Source organism: Arvicola amphibius, chromosome 4, assembly GCF_903992535.2.
Source record: "Arvicola amphibius chromosome 4, mArvAmp1.2, whole genome shotgun sequence".
NCBI lineage: Eukaryota > Metazoa > Chordata > Mammalia > Rodentia > Cricetidae > Arvicola > Arvicola amphibius.
This window is the reverse complement of record NC_052050.1, coordinates 58,664,778-58,678,611: the sequence shown is the minus strand read 5'-3', so window position 1 is coordinate 58,678,611 and position 13,834 is coordinate 58,664,778. Positions and strand designations below refer to the sequence as shown.

Genomic DNA, 13,834 nt, shown 5'->3' with positions numbered 1-13,834 from the left:
ACCTTTACAGTCACTAGCACTTTAGTAACATGAGCTAGTTGCAGACACAACATGGTATGGGGCTTTATTTGAGCCAACAATACTGAATTGTACCCAGGGACATTTCTACTTGTGAGGTTCAGAGGCTGGTTCTTATTAAGATCATACAGGGCTCTTAACCACACATGAACCCTCTGCAACCTACAGTGCCAATCCAAAGCCCATCCTGCAGCCTATGAGGGCAAAGTGACAGTAACAAGTCAGGAAGCGTATCTTATTTCTCCACCTTGAGAACCATGAAGTGTTGAATGAGTTTCCTGATAGGCTTCTGTCTTGAAACTTTTATGCTTCTTGTGTCTTCTCCATCAATAACAGGTCCGTCAGTTGCTTGTCTGACACACTGAGCTGCTGGCAGTTTCTCATAACCTGACTAAGATAAATCGCCAGGAGATGCTTACACTGGAATACAAAACACAAACTTGTTAGGAACAAGCAGGATCATGTCTGACCGGTCTAATCAAACCTCTCACTATCACATGCAAGGAGGAGAGTGAGACTTTGCCATGCTTTCAGCTGGTTTCGTCCTTGCCTTCAGCGTGTAGTTACAGCACAGCTGACAGTCCTTGAGGCTCTATACTGCTCGGCGTTCCTCACAAGGGAGCTCATGCAAATCTGATAGCTACCCAGCAGGTTCAAACTTCATTGTAATGAGCATGCAGAGCCTGTACTCACTTTAATCATTGTTGTCTTCTGGGGTGGGGAAGGAGCATAGGGAAAATTCTCACATACACACAAATGTGTGGTGATGACCCCATTAGACCTGTGTCACAGAACACAGCATTGGATCCTGAGAGGACCATGGTTCAATCCTGTCATTATATAGGTGAAATACACCACACTCATGGCTAGTGGGGTGTATGAATGGAGATGCTCAATTTGGCACCAAACTCTCAAGATGTTTAGCTGTTAATAGTATAAAAAAAGAAAAGGGGGGGGGGCTTGAGAGACAGCTCAGTGGTTAAGAGCACCGACTGTTCTTCCAGAGGACTGGGGTTCAATTCTGAGCACCTACATGGTAATTCACAACTGTCTGTAACTCCAAGATCTGACACCCTGACACAGACAAACATGCAGGCAAAACACCAGTGCAAAGAAAATAAAAATAATCATTATAAAAAAATCTTTAAAAAATAAAAAAGGGAAGGAATGAGGCGAACCTGACTGTTCTCTACTTTGGCCAGACTAAGGACTAACCACCTTCTCTTAGCAGAGGAGGGTAGTGCATCTCTCTCTCTTTGGAACAAGCAGTATGCAGACATGCTGTCCTCACTTGATGTCTGGACTCACAAAGATGCAGAGATGGAGATGGAGATGTTCCTGCTCCATAGGATGAATGTGAGGCCAAAGCCATCTTTACAAGCAGTGGAATGAGGTGTGAGCACCTTTTATTTAGTTCTCTCTTTACTGGGCTGTCTACTTTCCCAGCACTCATTTCCAGGATTATTTTACTGTCCCCACAACCTTCTCTACAACCTTAAAAAAAAAAAAACAACAAAAAAAAACCCAAAACAACAACAACAACAAAAAACAGGAATCTGGTGAAGTATCAAAAATGGAACCCCTTCCCCAAAAATGTAAGTAGCAATCAAAGTCTGAAATGACTCTGGCCTTCTCTCCCAACTTGGGTGCTATGGCAAGAGCCCATTTTTTTTAAAGTTTTGTTTATTATATATTCAGTGTTCTGTATGCATGCATGCCTACAGACTAGAAGAAGGTATTAGATCTCATTCTAGATGGTTGCGAGCCACCATGTGGTTGCTGGGAATTGCTCTTAACCTCTAAGCTGTCTCTCCAGCCCAAGAGCCCATTCTTACCAGCAGACTGTCACTCTTGCGTAACACTGAGAAGGCAAACGCTGGACATGAACAGTAATGACAGGAAGCCAGACATGTGTATGTTTTGCCAGAACTCCCAACTACCTGGGAAGAGGAGGATGGACAGGGTTAGAAGGTTTGCTCCTGGTACAGGTTCCTGACGATTCACTCAGTGCCCGAGAGTTGCTGATGACATCACTGTGAAGAACTGCAGTGGAGTTTATACAAAAGGTAAAGCACAAGCTTTCTTCCTGCGGTGTGCAAACTCTTCTCTCCTCAGCACTCTAGGACTTCAGGCGGTGCAAGAGTTTTGGTCTAATTCATCTTCCACACAGCCTCTTACTCTCTGTGATGCGCGGGTCTCAGCCTGTGGGACTAAAAAGGACTGGAGAAAAGCGTGTGTGCGTTTTACCGTGGGGCCCTTCACCAGTAGTATGAGGCTGCATGCATGGACGTTTCTAACGCTGCTGTTACATTCCCAGAGTGTGGAAAGGAGCAGAGTGCATGGGAGGCAGGAACACAGCGGCTCTCAGATGAAGGAAGAAGAAAGGGTGTGAGAGGGGAGAGGGATGACTCAGCAGCTCAGGAAGGAGGTCTCAGGAAAGGAACAAGTTCAGATCTGCCTGCTCATCCAGCGGGATGGAAGAAGGACACAGACGTGGGTGTTGGTGAGAGGCCCAGTACAACAAATACTCTTGGTGACAGTCAAAAGGAACACAAAGGAAACGTAAAAGGAAAACAAGATTTGCCTGTGGTGTGATTGGACCAGTTTGTGGAGAAACCACTCCACCACCAAGTAGCTAAGCATTTCCTGTTGGCAGCTTGCTATGGTTTGGATTCTGAATGTCCCCCAAAGGCACATGTGTTAAAAGCTTGACTGCTCTCCTGGTGCATATGGGAAGTGGTAGAACCTTTAGGAGGCAGGGTACAGTTACACCGGGCTAGGCTGCTGCGGGCATGCCACTGCAAGAGACCCGGGGATCCCAGCCTTCCTGTCTTTGCTTCCTGGCTGCCAGGTGAAGAGGCCTTCTCAGCCTCCTGTTCCTGCGATAATATAAGGTAACGTACTGTGCTGCCCTAGGCCAGTACAACAGGGCCCGGCAGTTGTGGGTGGAAACCTCTGAAACTACTAGCCAATAGAAACCCATTCTCCTTCACAATGACTTATAACAGATACCCATTATAGTGATGAACACTAGTTAACACAGGCTACATCTGAGTTAGCTCCCAAATGAAGTAGATCATCACCATCAAAGGGAAGTAAGAACATTTCAATTACTCTACAGTAGACTGTCATATCTGAATTTGCCACAAGGCTTTCAAATTAAATTTAGGCTTTAAGATGGCAATCTAAATGAAAAAGTCAGGATTTGTTAAGATTATAATGTAAGCATTCCCAGGATCCTCTGCCCCAACCTGAGAACAAGTAACAGGTAAGACCTTAATTAGAAGAAATAATAGGTTCAAGTGCTGTGCTTGTTTGTCTGTTAGTGCTTAATATGATAAGCTTTTCTGGTAATTTGTTGATTAAGCAGAATTCTATGGGGGATTTGAGATGACCAGGAATGTCCTTCTGCCATACCTAGACATAGTTTAAATCAGGTATTAAAAACTAACCCTTACACACTTCCTGTTCCGAGGTTTGCTGTATTATGAATGTGACACCAACAGCATTGAGCACCAACAGTTTCCCTAGTGAGTCTAGAAAGAATGAACGGACATTAGAGCCAACTGCTTCCCACTTCACCCTCAAGAAAACTCACCCACACTCAGCAATGACATGGTAGACATCGGCTCTCAGACTACCAAAGAATATACCTTTAATGTTCCTTTTTTTCTTTCTAGATTTAGACTCAAACAGGCAAAGCCTCCAGGACTTTCCAGGTCCTAGATCTATCAGAATGCTTCCTGGATTATGTTGAACCAAAGCCTGGTGATTTAGGGACAGGGATAAATTCTACAGAGGTCCCCTTGCCTTATGCTTTCAAAAGGCTGCCTGAGATTCAAAGTAAACTGGTCAAATTCCTGGGGCAGTAGATACTCTAAAGACAGTAAGTGCTTTAATTTGTTTCTTCCTTATCTAGCAGTTGACAACTAATGAACCCAACAATCGGGCAAAAATCTGAGTTAGAAATGTTTAGAACTGGAAATTGGCCTTAGGGGTAATTTAATTTAGTGTCTTCACTCTTCAGTGGAAGAAGGACCCTCTCTTACCGGAACTGCTCCGAGTTCTTCCACTCACAGCATAGGCTGGAATGTGCCCCTACTCACCCCTCCTTTTCCCACCCCTGCATGGAGATTTTTAAAAAGTAAACAGGAAAGAACACACTCAAGACCAGGACTGGACTCTCAGGAGTCTCTCTGGCAGGAAGTCTGTAGTGACTTGGGGTAGCTTGTAAGGAGAGTGACCCCATCACCATCCAGTCAGAGCAACCACCTTATAACCACCTCAGGCCCTGTAGCTACTGCATTTGGGAAGCTGCATTTATTGTTTCCTGTGTTTGCTGCCTCTTTCTGGAAAAAGGGTTTACCGTTCCTATCCTGATACAGACTGGCTGTGTGAGCTGTGGTAGCTCACAGAATGTGAGTGGCTGAGCAGAACTGTTAAAGATTGTAGTATGCCGTGTTCTTCAGTGTCCTCCAAGAGGGCTGCTTCAGAACTGGGGTCCCTGAGTGCAGATGTTTTAGGAGTTGAACTACAGTTGCCTCCTGTGGATATGCGGTAAGTTATAAACCTTGTTCTGTAAGTCTTTCAGATTGCCAGCATTTAGCCTTTCCTGACTGAAGTAGCCCCTTCCGAAGTGAGCTGAAAGTGTCTAAAAGGCAGCTCAGGTGACAGCAACAAAACAATGACTTCAAAATAATTACACATTACACCTGAAGGATAATGAAAATATCTGGGCTGACCTACGGAGTAAAAGTTGACTCATGGAAAGGTTACTAGTTGGGCACCAAGGCAGCGTCTGCTTCAACTTCTGTCACCTTACAGAGCTGAGGAATGAACCCTGAGTCTTACTGTATGACTGCACAATGTACCATAAGATTGATGTGATATCTGTCAGAGAGTTCTAGTCTCATTCAACTCAAGTCAAAGTTGAAGCTGACAGCTACATAGCTAGGAGTCTATTTTTAATGACAGAGCAACATAATAAAGGATATGATGGACAACCATTAAGAAAGTCATATCGACAAAAATAATTCAAATTGTTTTAAACAAGACGTTTAAAATTTTAGCTAGTAGCCAGATCACATAATTGAGGGACAATGAGAAGTCTGCCTATTCTGGTCAGCTAATAATGGAGCTGAGACCAAAAAAGGTCTCTTAACTTGAAACTTAATAAAAAGATTTATAAGGCTAGGTGGTGGTGGCACATGCCTTTAATCCCAGTACTTGATAGGTATAGGAAGGTGGATCTCTGAGTTCATGGCCAGCCTGGTCAACAGAGTGAGTCCTAAGACAGCCATGGCTACACAGAGAAACCCTGTCTCAAAAAACAAACAAAAAAAGATTTATATTATTTTTATTTTATATGTAAGAGTGTCATACTTGCCTATGTGTTGTGTACCATGTGCATGGCTGGTGCCCACAGAGGTCAGAAGACGCACCGGATCCCCAGAACTAGAGTTACAGGCAGTTGTGAGTTGCCGTGTGTGTAATGGGACTGGACCCAGATCAGCTGAGCTGTCTCTGCAGCCCTGGAACCAAAATTCTATGAGACTGGAAGGGTCCTTTTTGTATATAAAATACAAAAAGATAACACAAGAAACAAATTCACTGGCTCCAACTATTATTCGTCTATAAACCCACCATGAGAAAATTTCCCCTTTGAGTAGAAAAGTTTTATCCAAAAACTGTAAATATATCCAACACTTCATTTTGTTAATGAAGAAACACATGATGATCTTCTAGGTCAATTAAGGTCAGCTACAATACGGATGGCAAGTTGATCCATAAGTAGACACATGCATTTGTCAGAGCAGGCTTTGTTCAAATCATTCTCTAAGAATTAAGAGTTGGCAACTTAGTCTCAGCTCTGAGACATTCACTAGAAGATAGAATTCAAACAATGAAAAAAATGTCCCTACCCACGGATGGTGTCCGTCTTAACCCTTCTGAGCCACACACAAACTTGGCTCACCACTGCCAGCGTTTCAGCGTTGTGCATAAGAGGCCCCTCCCTCAACTGTAGCCACATTTACCACTGTCTTGTGAAGCTAGCCTGGGTGCAGGTGGTTATGCCGGCCTACTGTTTATAATAGTTTTTCTAGTCTCATGTTGGGAGTCTGGCCGTGTGAGGTAGCCAGACTGACTGTTGCTTTACCCTCTGCATCTCAGTTTCTTTCAAAAGAAATACTTGGCTTTGCTTCTGCTGAGAATTATCAATAGCATGAAAGTAATAAGAGTATGGTAAGAGGCTGTCACATCGCAGATCTATTGTAAGCCTCAAGGGGCAAACTCAGGACCACAGAGACTCAGGAGTCTGACTCATCATAAATACTTCTGACAACAGTTTAGAAAGATCGGTGCGGACAAAATTAATCTGTACATATGGAATAACCTCAAGAAGCATTTTGGTTTTTTCCTCTAAATATGAGATTATGAACAGGATGAAAATGTCAATAAACATGCATGTGTGCACGCTTGCCCCATTATCAACAAGAGAGCAAAGGTTGGTAATACTTGAGAAAAGTGCCTGTCCACACCACTGTTAGTTTAATACAGTGCTGCTGAGTAGAATCAAGTCATATTTATCTTTAATTTCTAAAATGCCTGGAGATACTTTGTTAAGTGCAACAAGCCTGGTATAGAAAGATCAAATACTACGTGAGCTTTATGTGGAATCTAAAATAACCCAGCTTATAGAAGCAAAAGCAGAATAGTGGTGACCCAGCATTTTAGGGTGGAGAAGGAGAGATTAGGGAAATAGTTGAAGAAGGAGACATAAACTCAGGAGATTTACTGACTATACTAACAATGTATTGCAGACTTGAACATGTCTAAGAGAATGGGCTTTTAAGTGTTCTCATCATAAAAGAAGTAGGCATGTAAGATAGTCTGAGACAGTTGGATATGTCAATAGCATGAAGTTATCTCAAAGGATCATATATGAAGACATTTTGTATATCATAAATGTATGGTTTTATCAATTTAAAATAAATACAAATCTTAAATTATGATTATGTTAACTTTACTAAGTTGGGTCAAAGCCTTTTAATGGTCCAGGATGTCCATACTTTATGTTGGTCATCAGCTTCCACAGAGATTGTGAGAAGATTTATGCCCTAAGGGTTTCCATTTGGATTATCCCCACCTCTAGACTTCTACCTGGTAAACATGCCTTCCACTGGGTGATGAGATTAAAGTGACAGCCGCTCGATCAACTAAATCCAAGGCCTGGATGGCCGATGACCCAAACACAAACTTCAGCCTAGGGAATACAAGGACACTGGGTTAGAAGGGTCGATCCTGACAGGCCTCATACATGGTAGGCAAGCACTGTGCCGCTGAGCTCCCCTTAGTCTCTACACCCTCCTGAGTGTGCTATTCCTCAAGTGCCATCCTCTTAGGGATGGTTGCTAACTGGCCTGCAACTTGCCAGGAGGCTAGCGCTGGGATTAGGAGCACAGCCAGCACAGCTGGTTTTTAAGGGGTGCTGGGCTTGTACTCAGGCACCTGTGCTTAAACAACAGACCTGCCTCCCCTAACCAATCTTCAGACTTTAAATAAAAAACAAACTAATTTTAATTTGGAAAAAAATATTAACAAAACCCATGGACTTGGGCTGGAGAGATGGCTCAGCAGTTATGAGCACTGGTTGCTTCTCCAGAGGACCTGGGTTTGATTCTCAGGACCCACATGGCAGCTCACACCCATCTGTAAACTCCAGTTTCAAGAGATCCAATGCCTGTCTCTAGCCTCCATGGGCACTGCATGCATGTGGTGCACAGATAAACATGCAAACAAAACACCCAAACACGTCTTTGCTTTTCACCTCTTGGGCAAGCACTTGCTTTTTCTCTTCCTTCCCTCTGTCTGAGCCCCCTCCTTTCTCTCCACTCTGGCACTGGAGACTGAACCCAGGGCCTCATACATGGTCAGAACACACTCTACCTCTGACTACATCTGCAGCAGATTTTATGCTAATTACTGGTTTCTTTCCTGTTAATGTTTTTTGTATGCTATTATTCACGGAATGACTGTGTATAAACACGTGTGTATATGTATCTATGCACATACAGCATTGCTTATCAAGTTTAAAATGTAACAGCTATATTACTTCATTTTCCCATAAATCAGTCTCACACACAAAATCACTAGGAAGAATTGAGAAGAAACACTTTTGAATTTCTTATACCAAAATTGAAGATTTATTTAATTAACAAAATAAAGACCCTAATCAGAGATAACCATAGCTAACTTCAATTATTTTAAAATGGCTTTGTCTACTTTTTGATTTCAGTGAACATCTCTCAAACACTGTAAATATTTCTTCTATTACTTTTGATGGCTATAAAAAATCTCTACTGTAAAAATGAATTATTTTTACTCTCACTAAACTATTTTTGAGTAGATGGTTTCCAGGTTGTTCTGTTCTCAGATTCAGCACTAGGTGAATCTGCTAGTTGTAAGATATTTAGGAACAGCACAGTTACTTTCTTGGGAAGTGTTCTTATAAGTGGAATATCCCCGTCAAAGAACATGTATGTTTGAAAGCTGTACTGCAGATTGCCAGGTGTGGTGGTTTGAATTGAGAATGGTCCCCATAATTTCATATACATGAATTGCTTGAGCCATAATTGATGGAACTGTTTGGGAAGGATCAGGAGATGTGGCCTCAATGGAGGAGTTGTGTCACTTGGGGCAGACTTTGAGGTTTCCTGACGCCATTCCCAATTAGCTCTTTCTCCCTGCCTGGAGCTTGTGCGTCAGATGCAAGCTCTCAGCTACTTCTCCAGCATCGTGCATGTCTCCTTGCCTGCTCCCATCTCCCTACCCTGATGGGCAGGGACTCACTCTCTGAAAGTATACGCAGCCCCCAGTTAAATGCTTTCTTTTATATTCTTTCTTGGTTGTGATGGTTTGTCACAGCAGTAGAAAGGTAACTAAGACACTAGGTTACCTTCTACTGTCTCTACCAGCAAGGGATTACATGTCCCTTTCTCCATATTTTGTCAACATTTTTTTCTGTGGTTGCTAGCTTTATAGAAAAAAAATTATCTTTATTTTGCATTTTATGATTATTAGTAATATCATTTCCCCTAAAAGTTTCTGGCTATTTGCATTCTTTTATTATTTGTCTATTTCCTACTTATTCTACTTAAAAAGATTTATTTGCTTTATTTTATGTGAAGTGCTTGAGTACATGGAGGTGCACTGTGTGTACGGGAGCCCATGGAGGTGACAAGGATGACTTCAAACTTCTGGTGTGGTTCGGGATGACCTTGAAGCTCTCCTCTGGTCCTCATGTCGTCTACCTTCCAAGTGCTGGGATTACAAGTGTGCCACCATGTCTATTTTAATGTTTAAAAAAATGTATGTGTGTGGGAATTTTACCTACATCCAAGTCTGTGTGCCATGTGTTTTCAGTGCCCACAGAGGTCAGAAGAGGACATTGGATCTCCTAGAAATGGAGTTATAGGTGGCAGTGCATCTTCTAAATGGAACTTGGGTCTTTTGGAATAGCAGCAAGCCATGTCCCCAGCCCTCTTCCTATTTTTTAAAAACCAAGAAATGTACTGAAAGGATTTGAGTCTTAAAACATGGTAACTTTTAAAAAATCAAACAAGAGTATGTACTTACGATGAGAGATGTTCATCAGAAACTGTAAAATGGAAGAGTGAATAGTTAGACTAGTGGGTACCAACATGAAGCTCTTACAACCACTATAACTAAATCACCACATAAGATGTAAACAGAACCTTGTAGCCAATTCTACTCCTTTCCCAAACCCCACTGAAACAATAATAAAAGGATTTACTTATTTAAAAAATCATTAGTTCCCAAGGATGAGAAAGGCAGGGGAAAACAACAGCTAAAATACACTGGAAATTGATACAAAAGTGGAATATAACTTCCCAGACCCTAGCAACCTGAACCTGAAGCTAGCAGTAGGGAGAACCAAGCAGAAGTCTGACGCATATTCCAGAACCTACTACCCTCCTCCACAAGCCCCCTCAAAAGAAACCTCAAAAACTCATGACACTAGAGATCTCTGGAGATAGGATCGGGCAGGAACTCTAAAATAAGATTCTCTGAAAGTGGTCTAAGAAGGATCAGTTCCACTGGGCATGATGGTGCACACCTTTAATCTCAGCACAGAGGCAAGCAGATCTCTGTGAGCTCAAGGCCAGCCTGGTCTACAAATTGAGTTCAAGAATACTCAGGACTATATAGACTATGTCATAATAGTAATCATCATCATCATCATCATCATCATCATCATCATCATCATAACAACAGCAACAACACAGAAAGAAAGATCAACCCCAGTTCCCTTTTAGCTGTAGGTGGCTGTTGCTCCCTCACTCTGGCAGATGACCACTGACTCTCAAAAGAGGCTCTAATAGAGGATTTCGGGGCTAGGAGAAAACACCCAAAACAGGGACTTGCTGCTCTCCTCCCATCACGGCTCTTGTAAGATAAGCAGTCAACCCTCCTCTTCTTTCCTCTGTCACTGAGCTATTCTCCCAGGTATCACCTTCTGGGCCAGAGACTGGGGAATCTGAGCAAGCCAACAGGAGACAGCACTGGAATGGATGCTCCAGCTAAGAACCCAGTGAGAACTACAGTGACCTTCATCACCTATAAGTCCTTGCTTGAGGCTTCTCCTCTAAAACGTGACAAGAATTACCACTACAAAGTAAAAAGAGAACAGAAATAAGGAAAGCAATCTGCTGAGAGGAAACACTGGCCAGAGGGAAGGTTCCACCGCCTATTACTAATATCAAAACAAACCAGCTAATGCAATGAAACAGGCATGGAGACAACATCATTTTCAGTGGAACAGTATGAATTAAATATAACATCAGAAATTCAAACCTCATAGAAAATCCACAAGATACAGTTGAAGGAAGTTCCCAAGAAGCAGAGGGACAGTAAAGGACATTTCATAACCTAGTGATAGGAACACTAGAAAGAAAAAAAACATCTATCAAGTCCATCAAGAGTACCCGCAGGATGGAGTGGAAAACAAAATCAGGGGCTGAAGAGATGGATCATCCATTAAGAGAGCTTGTAGCTCTCAAAGCCAGCTGGAGTTTGGTTTGCAGCACCCATACTGGGTGGCTCTTACCTGCCTGTACTGCCACAGATCCCACACCCTCTTCTGGCCTCTGGGGGCTTCCTCACACATAATACATGGACACATGCAGACACACATACACATAAAAATAAAAATAAAACGAACAAAATCGTATCAGAAGACTGAGAATCAAGGCCATAAATAAGATATAACTGGCTCTCCACACCCATGGGATCAACATCCGTGGATTAACACGAGGTAAAAATTGAGGGTATGGAGAGAGGGCTCAGCAGTTAAGACCAGAGAGGAGCAGGGTTCACACCCCAACTCCCTCACAGTCCAGTCCAACAGGATCTGATGCCATCTTCTGGCCTTCGAGGGCACTGCACTCCACATGATAACACAGATACACATTCAGGCAAAACACCCATACACACAAAATTTTAAAAAAGAAATTGAAAAGCCAGATACACCCCTGTAACTGAGACTCAGAAGGCTTAGGCATGAACACTGAACTTGAGGCCAGCCTGGGCTACAAAGAGACCAAACAAAAGGAAACAGACACCAGCACTCCCAACACCCCACACCCCCGAGCCTCCCATGTCACTCTTTGGTCATTCTCCCCTAAGCAACAAGGGCTAACATCTACCTACAGCACAGGCACTGCAGAGGCCAACTTTTGTGAGGAATCTCGAGTTGGTTTAAAGCACATTAAAGTAGACAGGAAGGTAAGTATGGTTACACGTGATCTTCGAAAAAGAACATATATCATGCTATTCATCATCAGTCCTCCATGGGTGCCTACGTAGGAATGCAACACCCAGAGGAAATAAAGGCCACAGACAAAATTCAGGAACAATGCTAGATGCAAAATGCTAGACTGTTATGGAATAATGCTTTCAGATGAAGAAATGTTCTTTCTTACATGTAATTTAATACCTTTCAATGAAATATGAGAGTAGAGAAACCTTTTTCAGACATTCAAAGCCTCAAAAATCCAGTACATGCCTCCTTCAGGAACCTACTGAAGTACTGTACTTCATAAGACAGGAAACGATATATACACGAATAAATGAGAGGAAAGAAATTTACAGGCTATGCTAAACATAAGACCAAAGTGGGTAAAGAGAATTCCCAGGACTGAAACAGCGAGGAAGATCACTGTAATCCCCTCCAACACCAGCCCATTCACATGAGGCAAGTCAGCAGGCTCTTGAACAGACTTCTTTAGGGAAAGTATAACTGATAAATGCCTTTTAACCTTAACGTTTTGAGTGGAGATTTGTAACACTGGCAAAAAAAAATTGGGGTTTAAGTAAGCATACAAAGCTAAGACAGTTATAGTACAGAAAGACCAAGTTACACGGGAAAGGAAACCATAGCTTCCTATATGGCTCAGTTCCGACAAGTTCATACAACATGCACATGCAACCTGGACGTTTCTTCGGCAAGGTTACCAATGAAGAATCAGGATTAGGAAGAGCCAAGATTTCGAACCAGCAGAAAACAGCGTCACTGAAAGTAAACAGGACTCTATCCTGACCGAGGGATGTCAAATGTCAGTGACATCCCCCTTCAGTTGTCAGCAAATGGATCAACCCACTCTCACTAACATCCAGTTCTGGCAAGGGGTCTGTAAAACCCCGAACATTTATGGTCAAATCCAGGAAGCAAGAGCTCACAATACACACCCCAACTTTTCTGCAATCAAAACGTGTTTGAATACCTGGTGGATCGAATCTTTTATACACATGTAAAAGAGCAAAATGAGAACATTGTTTTTCTCATCCCTTTAAAACAGGAACTCAAACCCTTTCACAGAGCACAATGAATGAACAGTAGCGGTTTTGAACTCTAATCTATTATTTTGAGGTGCCATTTTGACAAGAGTGCTTCTAATTAGTCTAAAAGGATCTTCCCGACACTCCCTCCTTTTTGTGACAGTCTCCTACAGTAGCCCATCTGGCCTAGCACTATGTAGCTGAGGCTGACTTTGAATTTTTGATTCTATTGTCTCCAAGGGCGGAGATTACAGCCTTGTGCCTGGTCTTCTGCTCAATGCATGTTACGCAAGCCGTCTTGTAGCTGAGCTACAGAGTAGATCCTCCTCTACACCGAGAGGTATGCAAAAAATCATCTTGTTTGGTCTTTTCGTTGAAGACAGAGGGCGCCCTCTGCTGGCCACAGGGGAAAAGTATTTTTCAACTGCTAGATGTTTAGGTTTTGTGACTCTAGAATATTTTTCTAAACAAAGTATAGGAAGAGTATTTTGTTAGGAGAGTATTATTTTTAAATTTTGCATCACGGATTGTGAAAAAAGATTCTGAGTAACTCAAAATTGTCTAGGCTTATGCCATTCCGAATCCCTGGCCCTTGCCTACACCCAGGGTGCACACAGGATCTCTTCAAGCACCCGGGGTTCCCCCCCCCCCCCCCCCCCCGGCCCGCTCGCGCTCGCTCCGGAATCTGACGTTTATCACTCAAATTCCTGTGTTTAAACAACTTAACGAGCACAGGCTTTAGAAGCAGAACCATGCGGGGTAAGAATAAAAAGCCCGCGGGCCATACTTCTCGCGCCGTCCCGCACAGCGGCAGCCATCTCGCTCAGGAGCTCCTCCACAACCTCAGGCAGCGTGACCGCCATGGCACGCAGCCTGCGTTCTCCTCCGGGACGCCGCGAACTCCTCACGCGCTCCGGGTCGGAGGCGGGGCGAGGCGGCGTGACGTCAGCAGACGTCA

General features: G+C 43.1%; 1 protein-coding gene across 1 annotated transcript; it reads right to left on the bottom strand.

Moving 5' to 3' along the window:
• Positions 1–38: 38 nt before the first annotated feature.
• Zswim7 (zinc finger SWIM-type containing 7) lies at positions 39–13,809 on the bottom strand. Its single transcript, XM_038324759.1, has 5 exons — positions 13,664–13,809; positions 9,655–9,676; positions 7,180–7,282; positions 1,854–1,958; positions 39–438 (listed from the first exon to the last, which is right to left on the bottom strand). The coding sequence occupies exons 1-5, from the start codon at positions 13,737–13,739 to the stop codon at positions 322–324; spliced, it is 423 nt and encodes a 140-aa protein (XP_038180687.1). The 5' UTR covers positions 13,740–13,809; the 3' UTR covers positions 39–321.
• Positions 13,810–13,834: the final 25 nt, after the last annotated feature.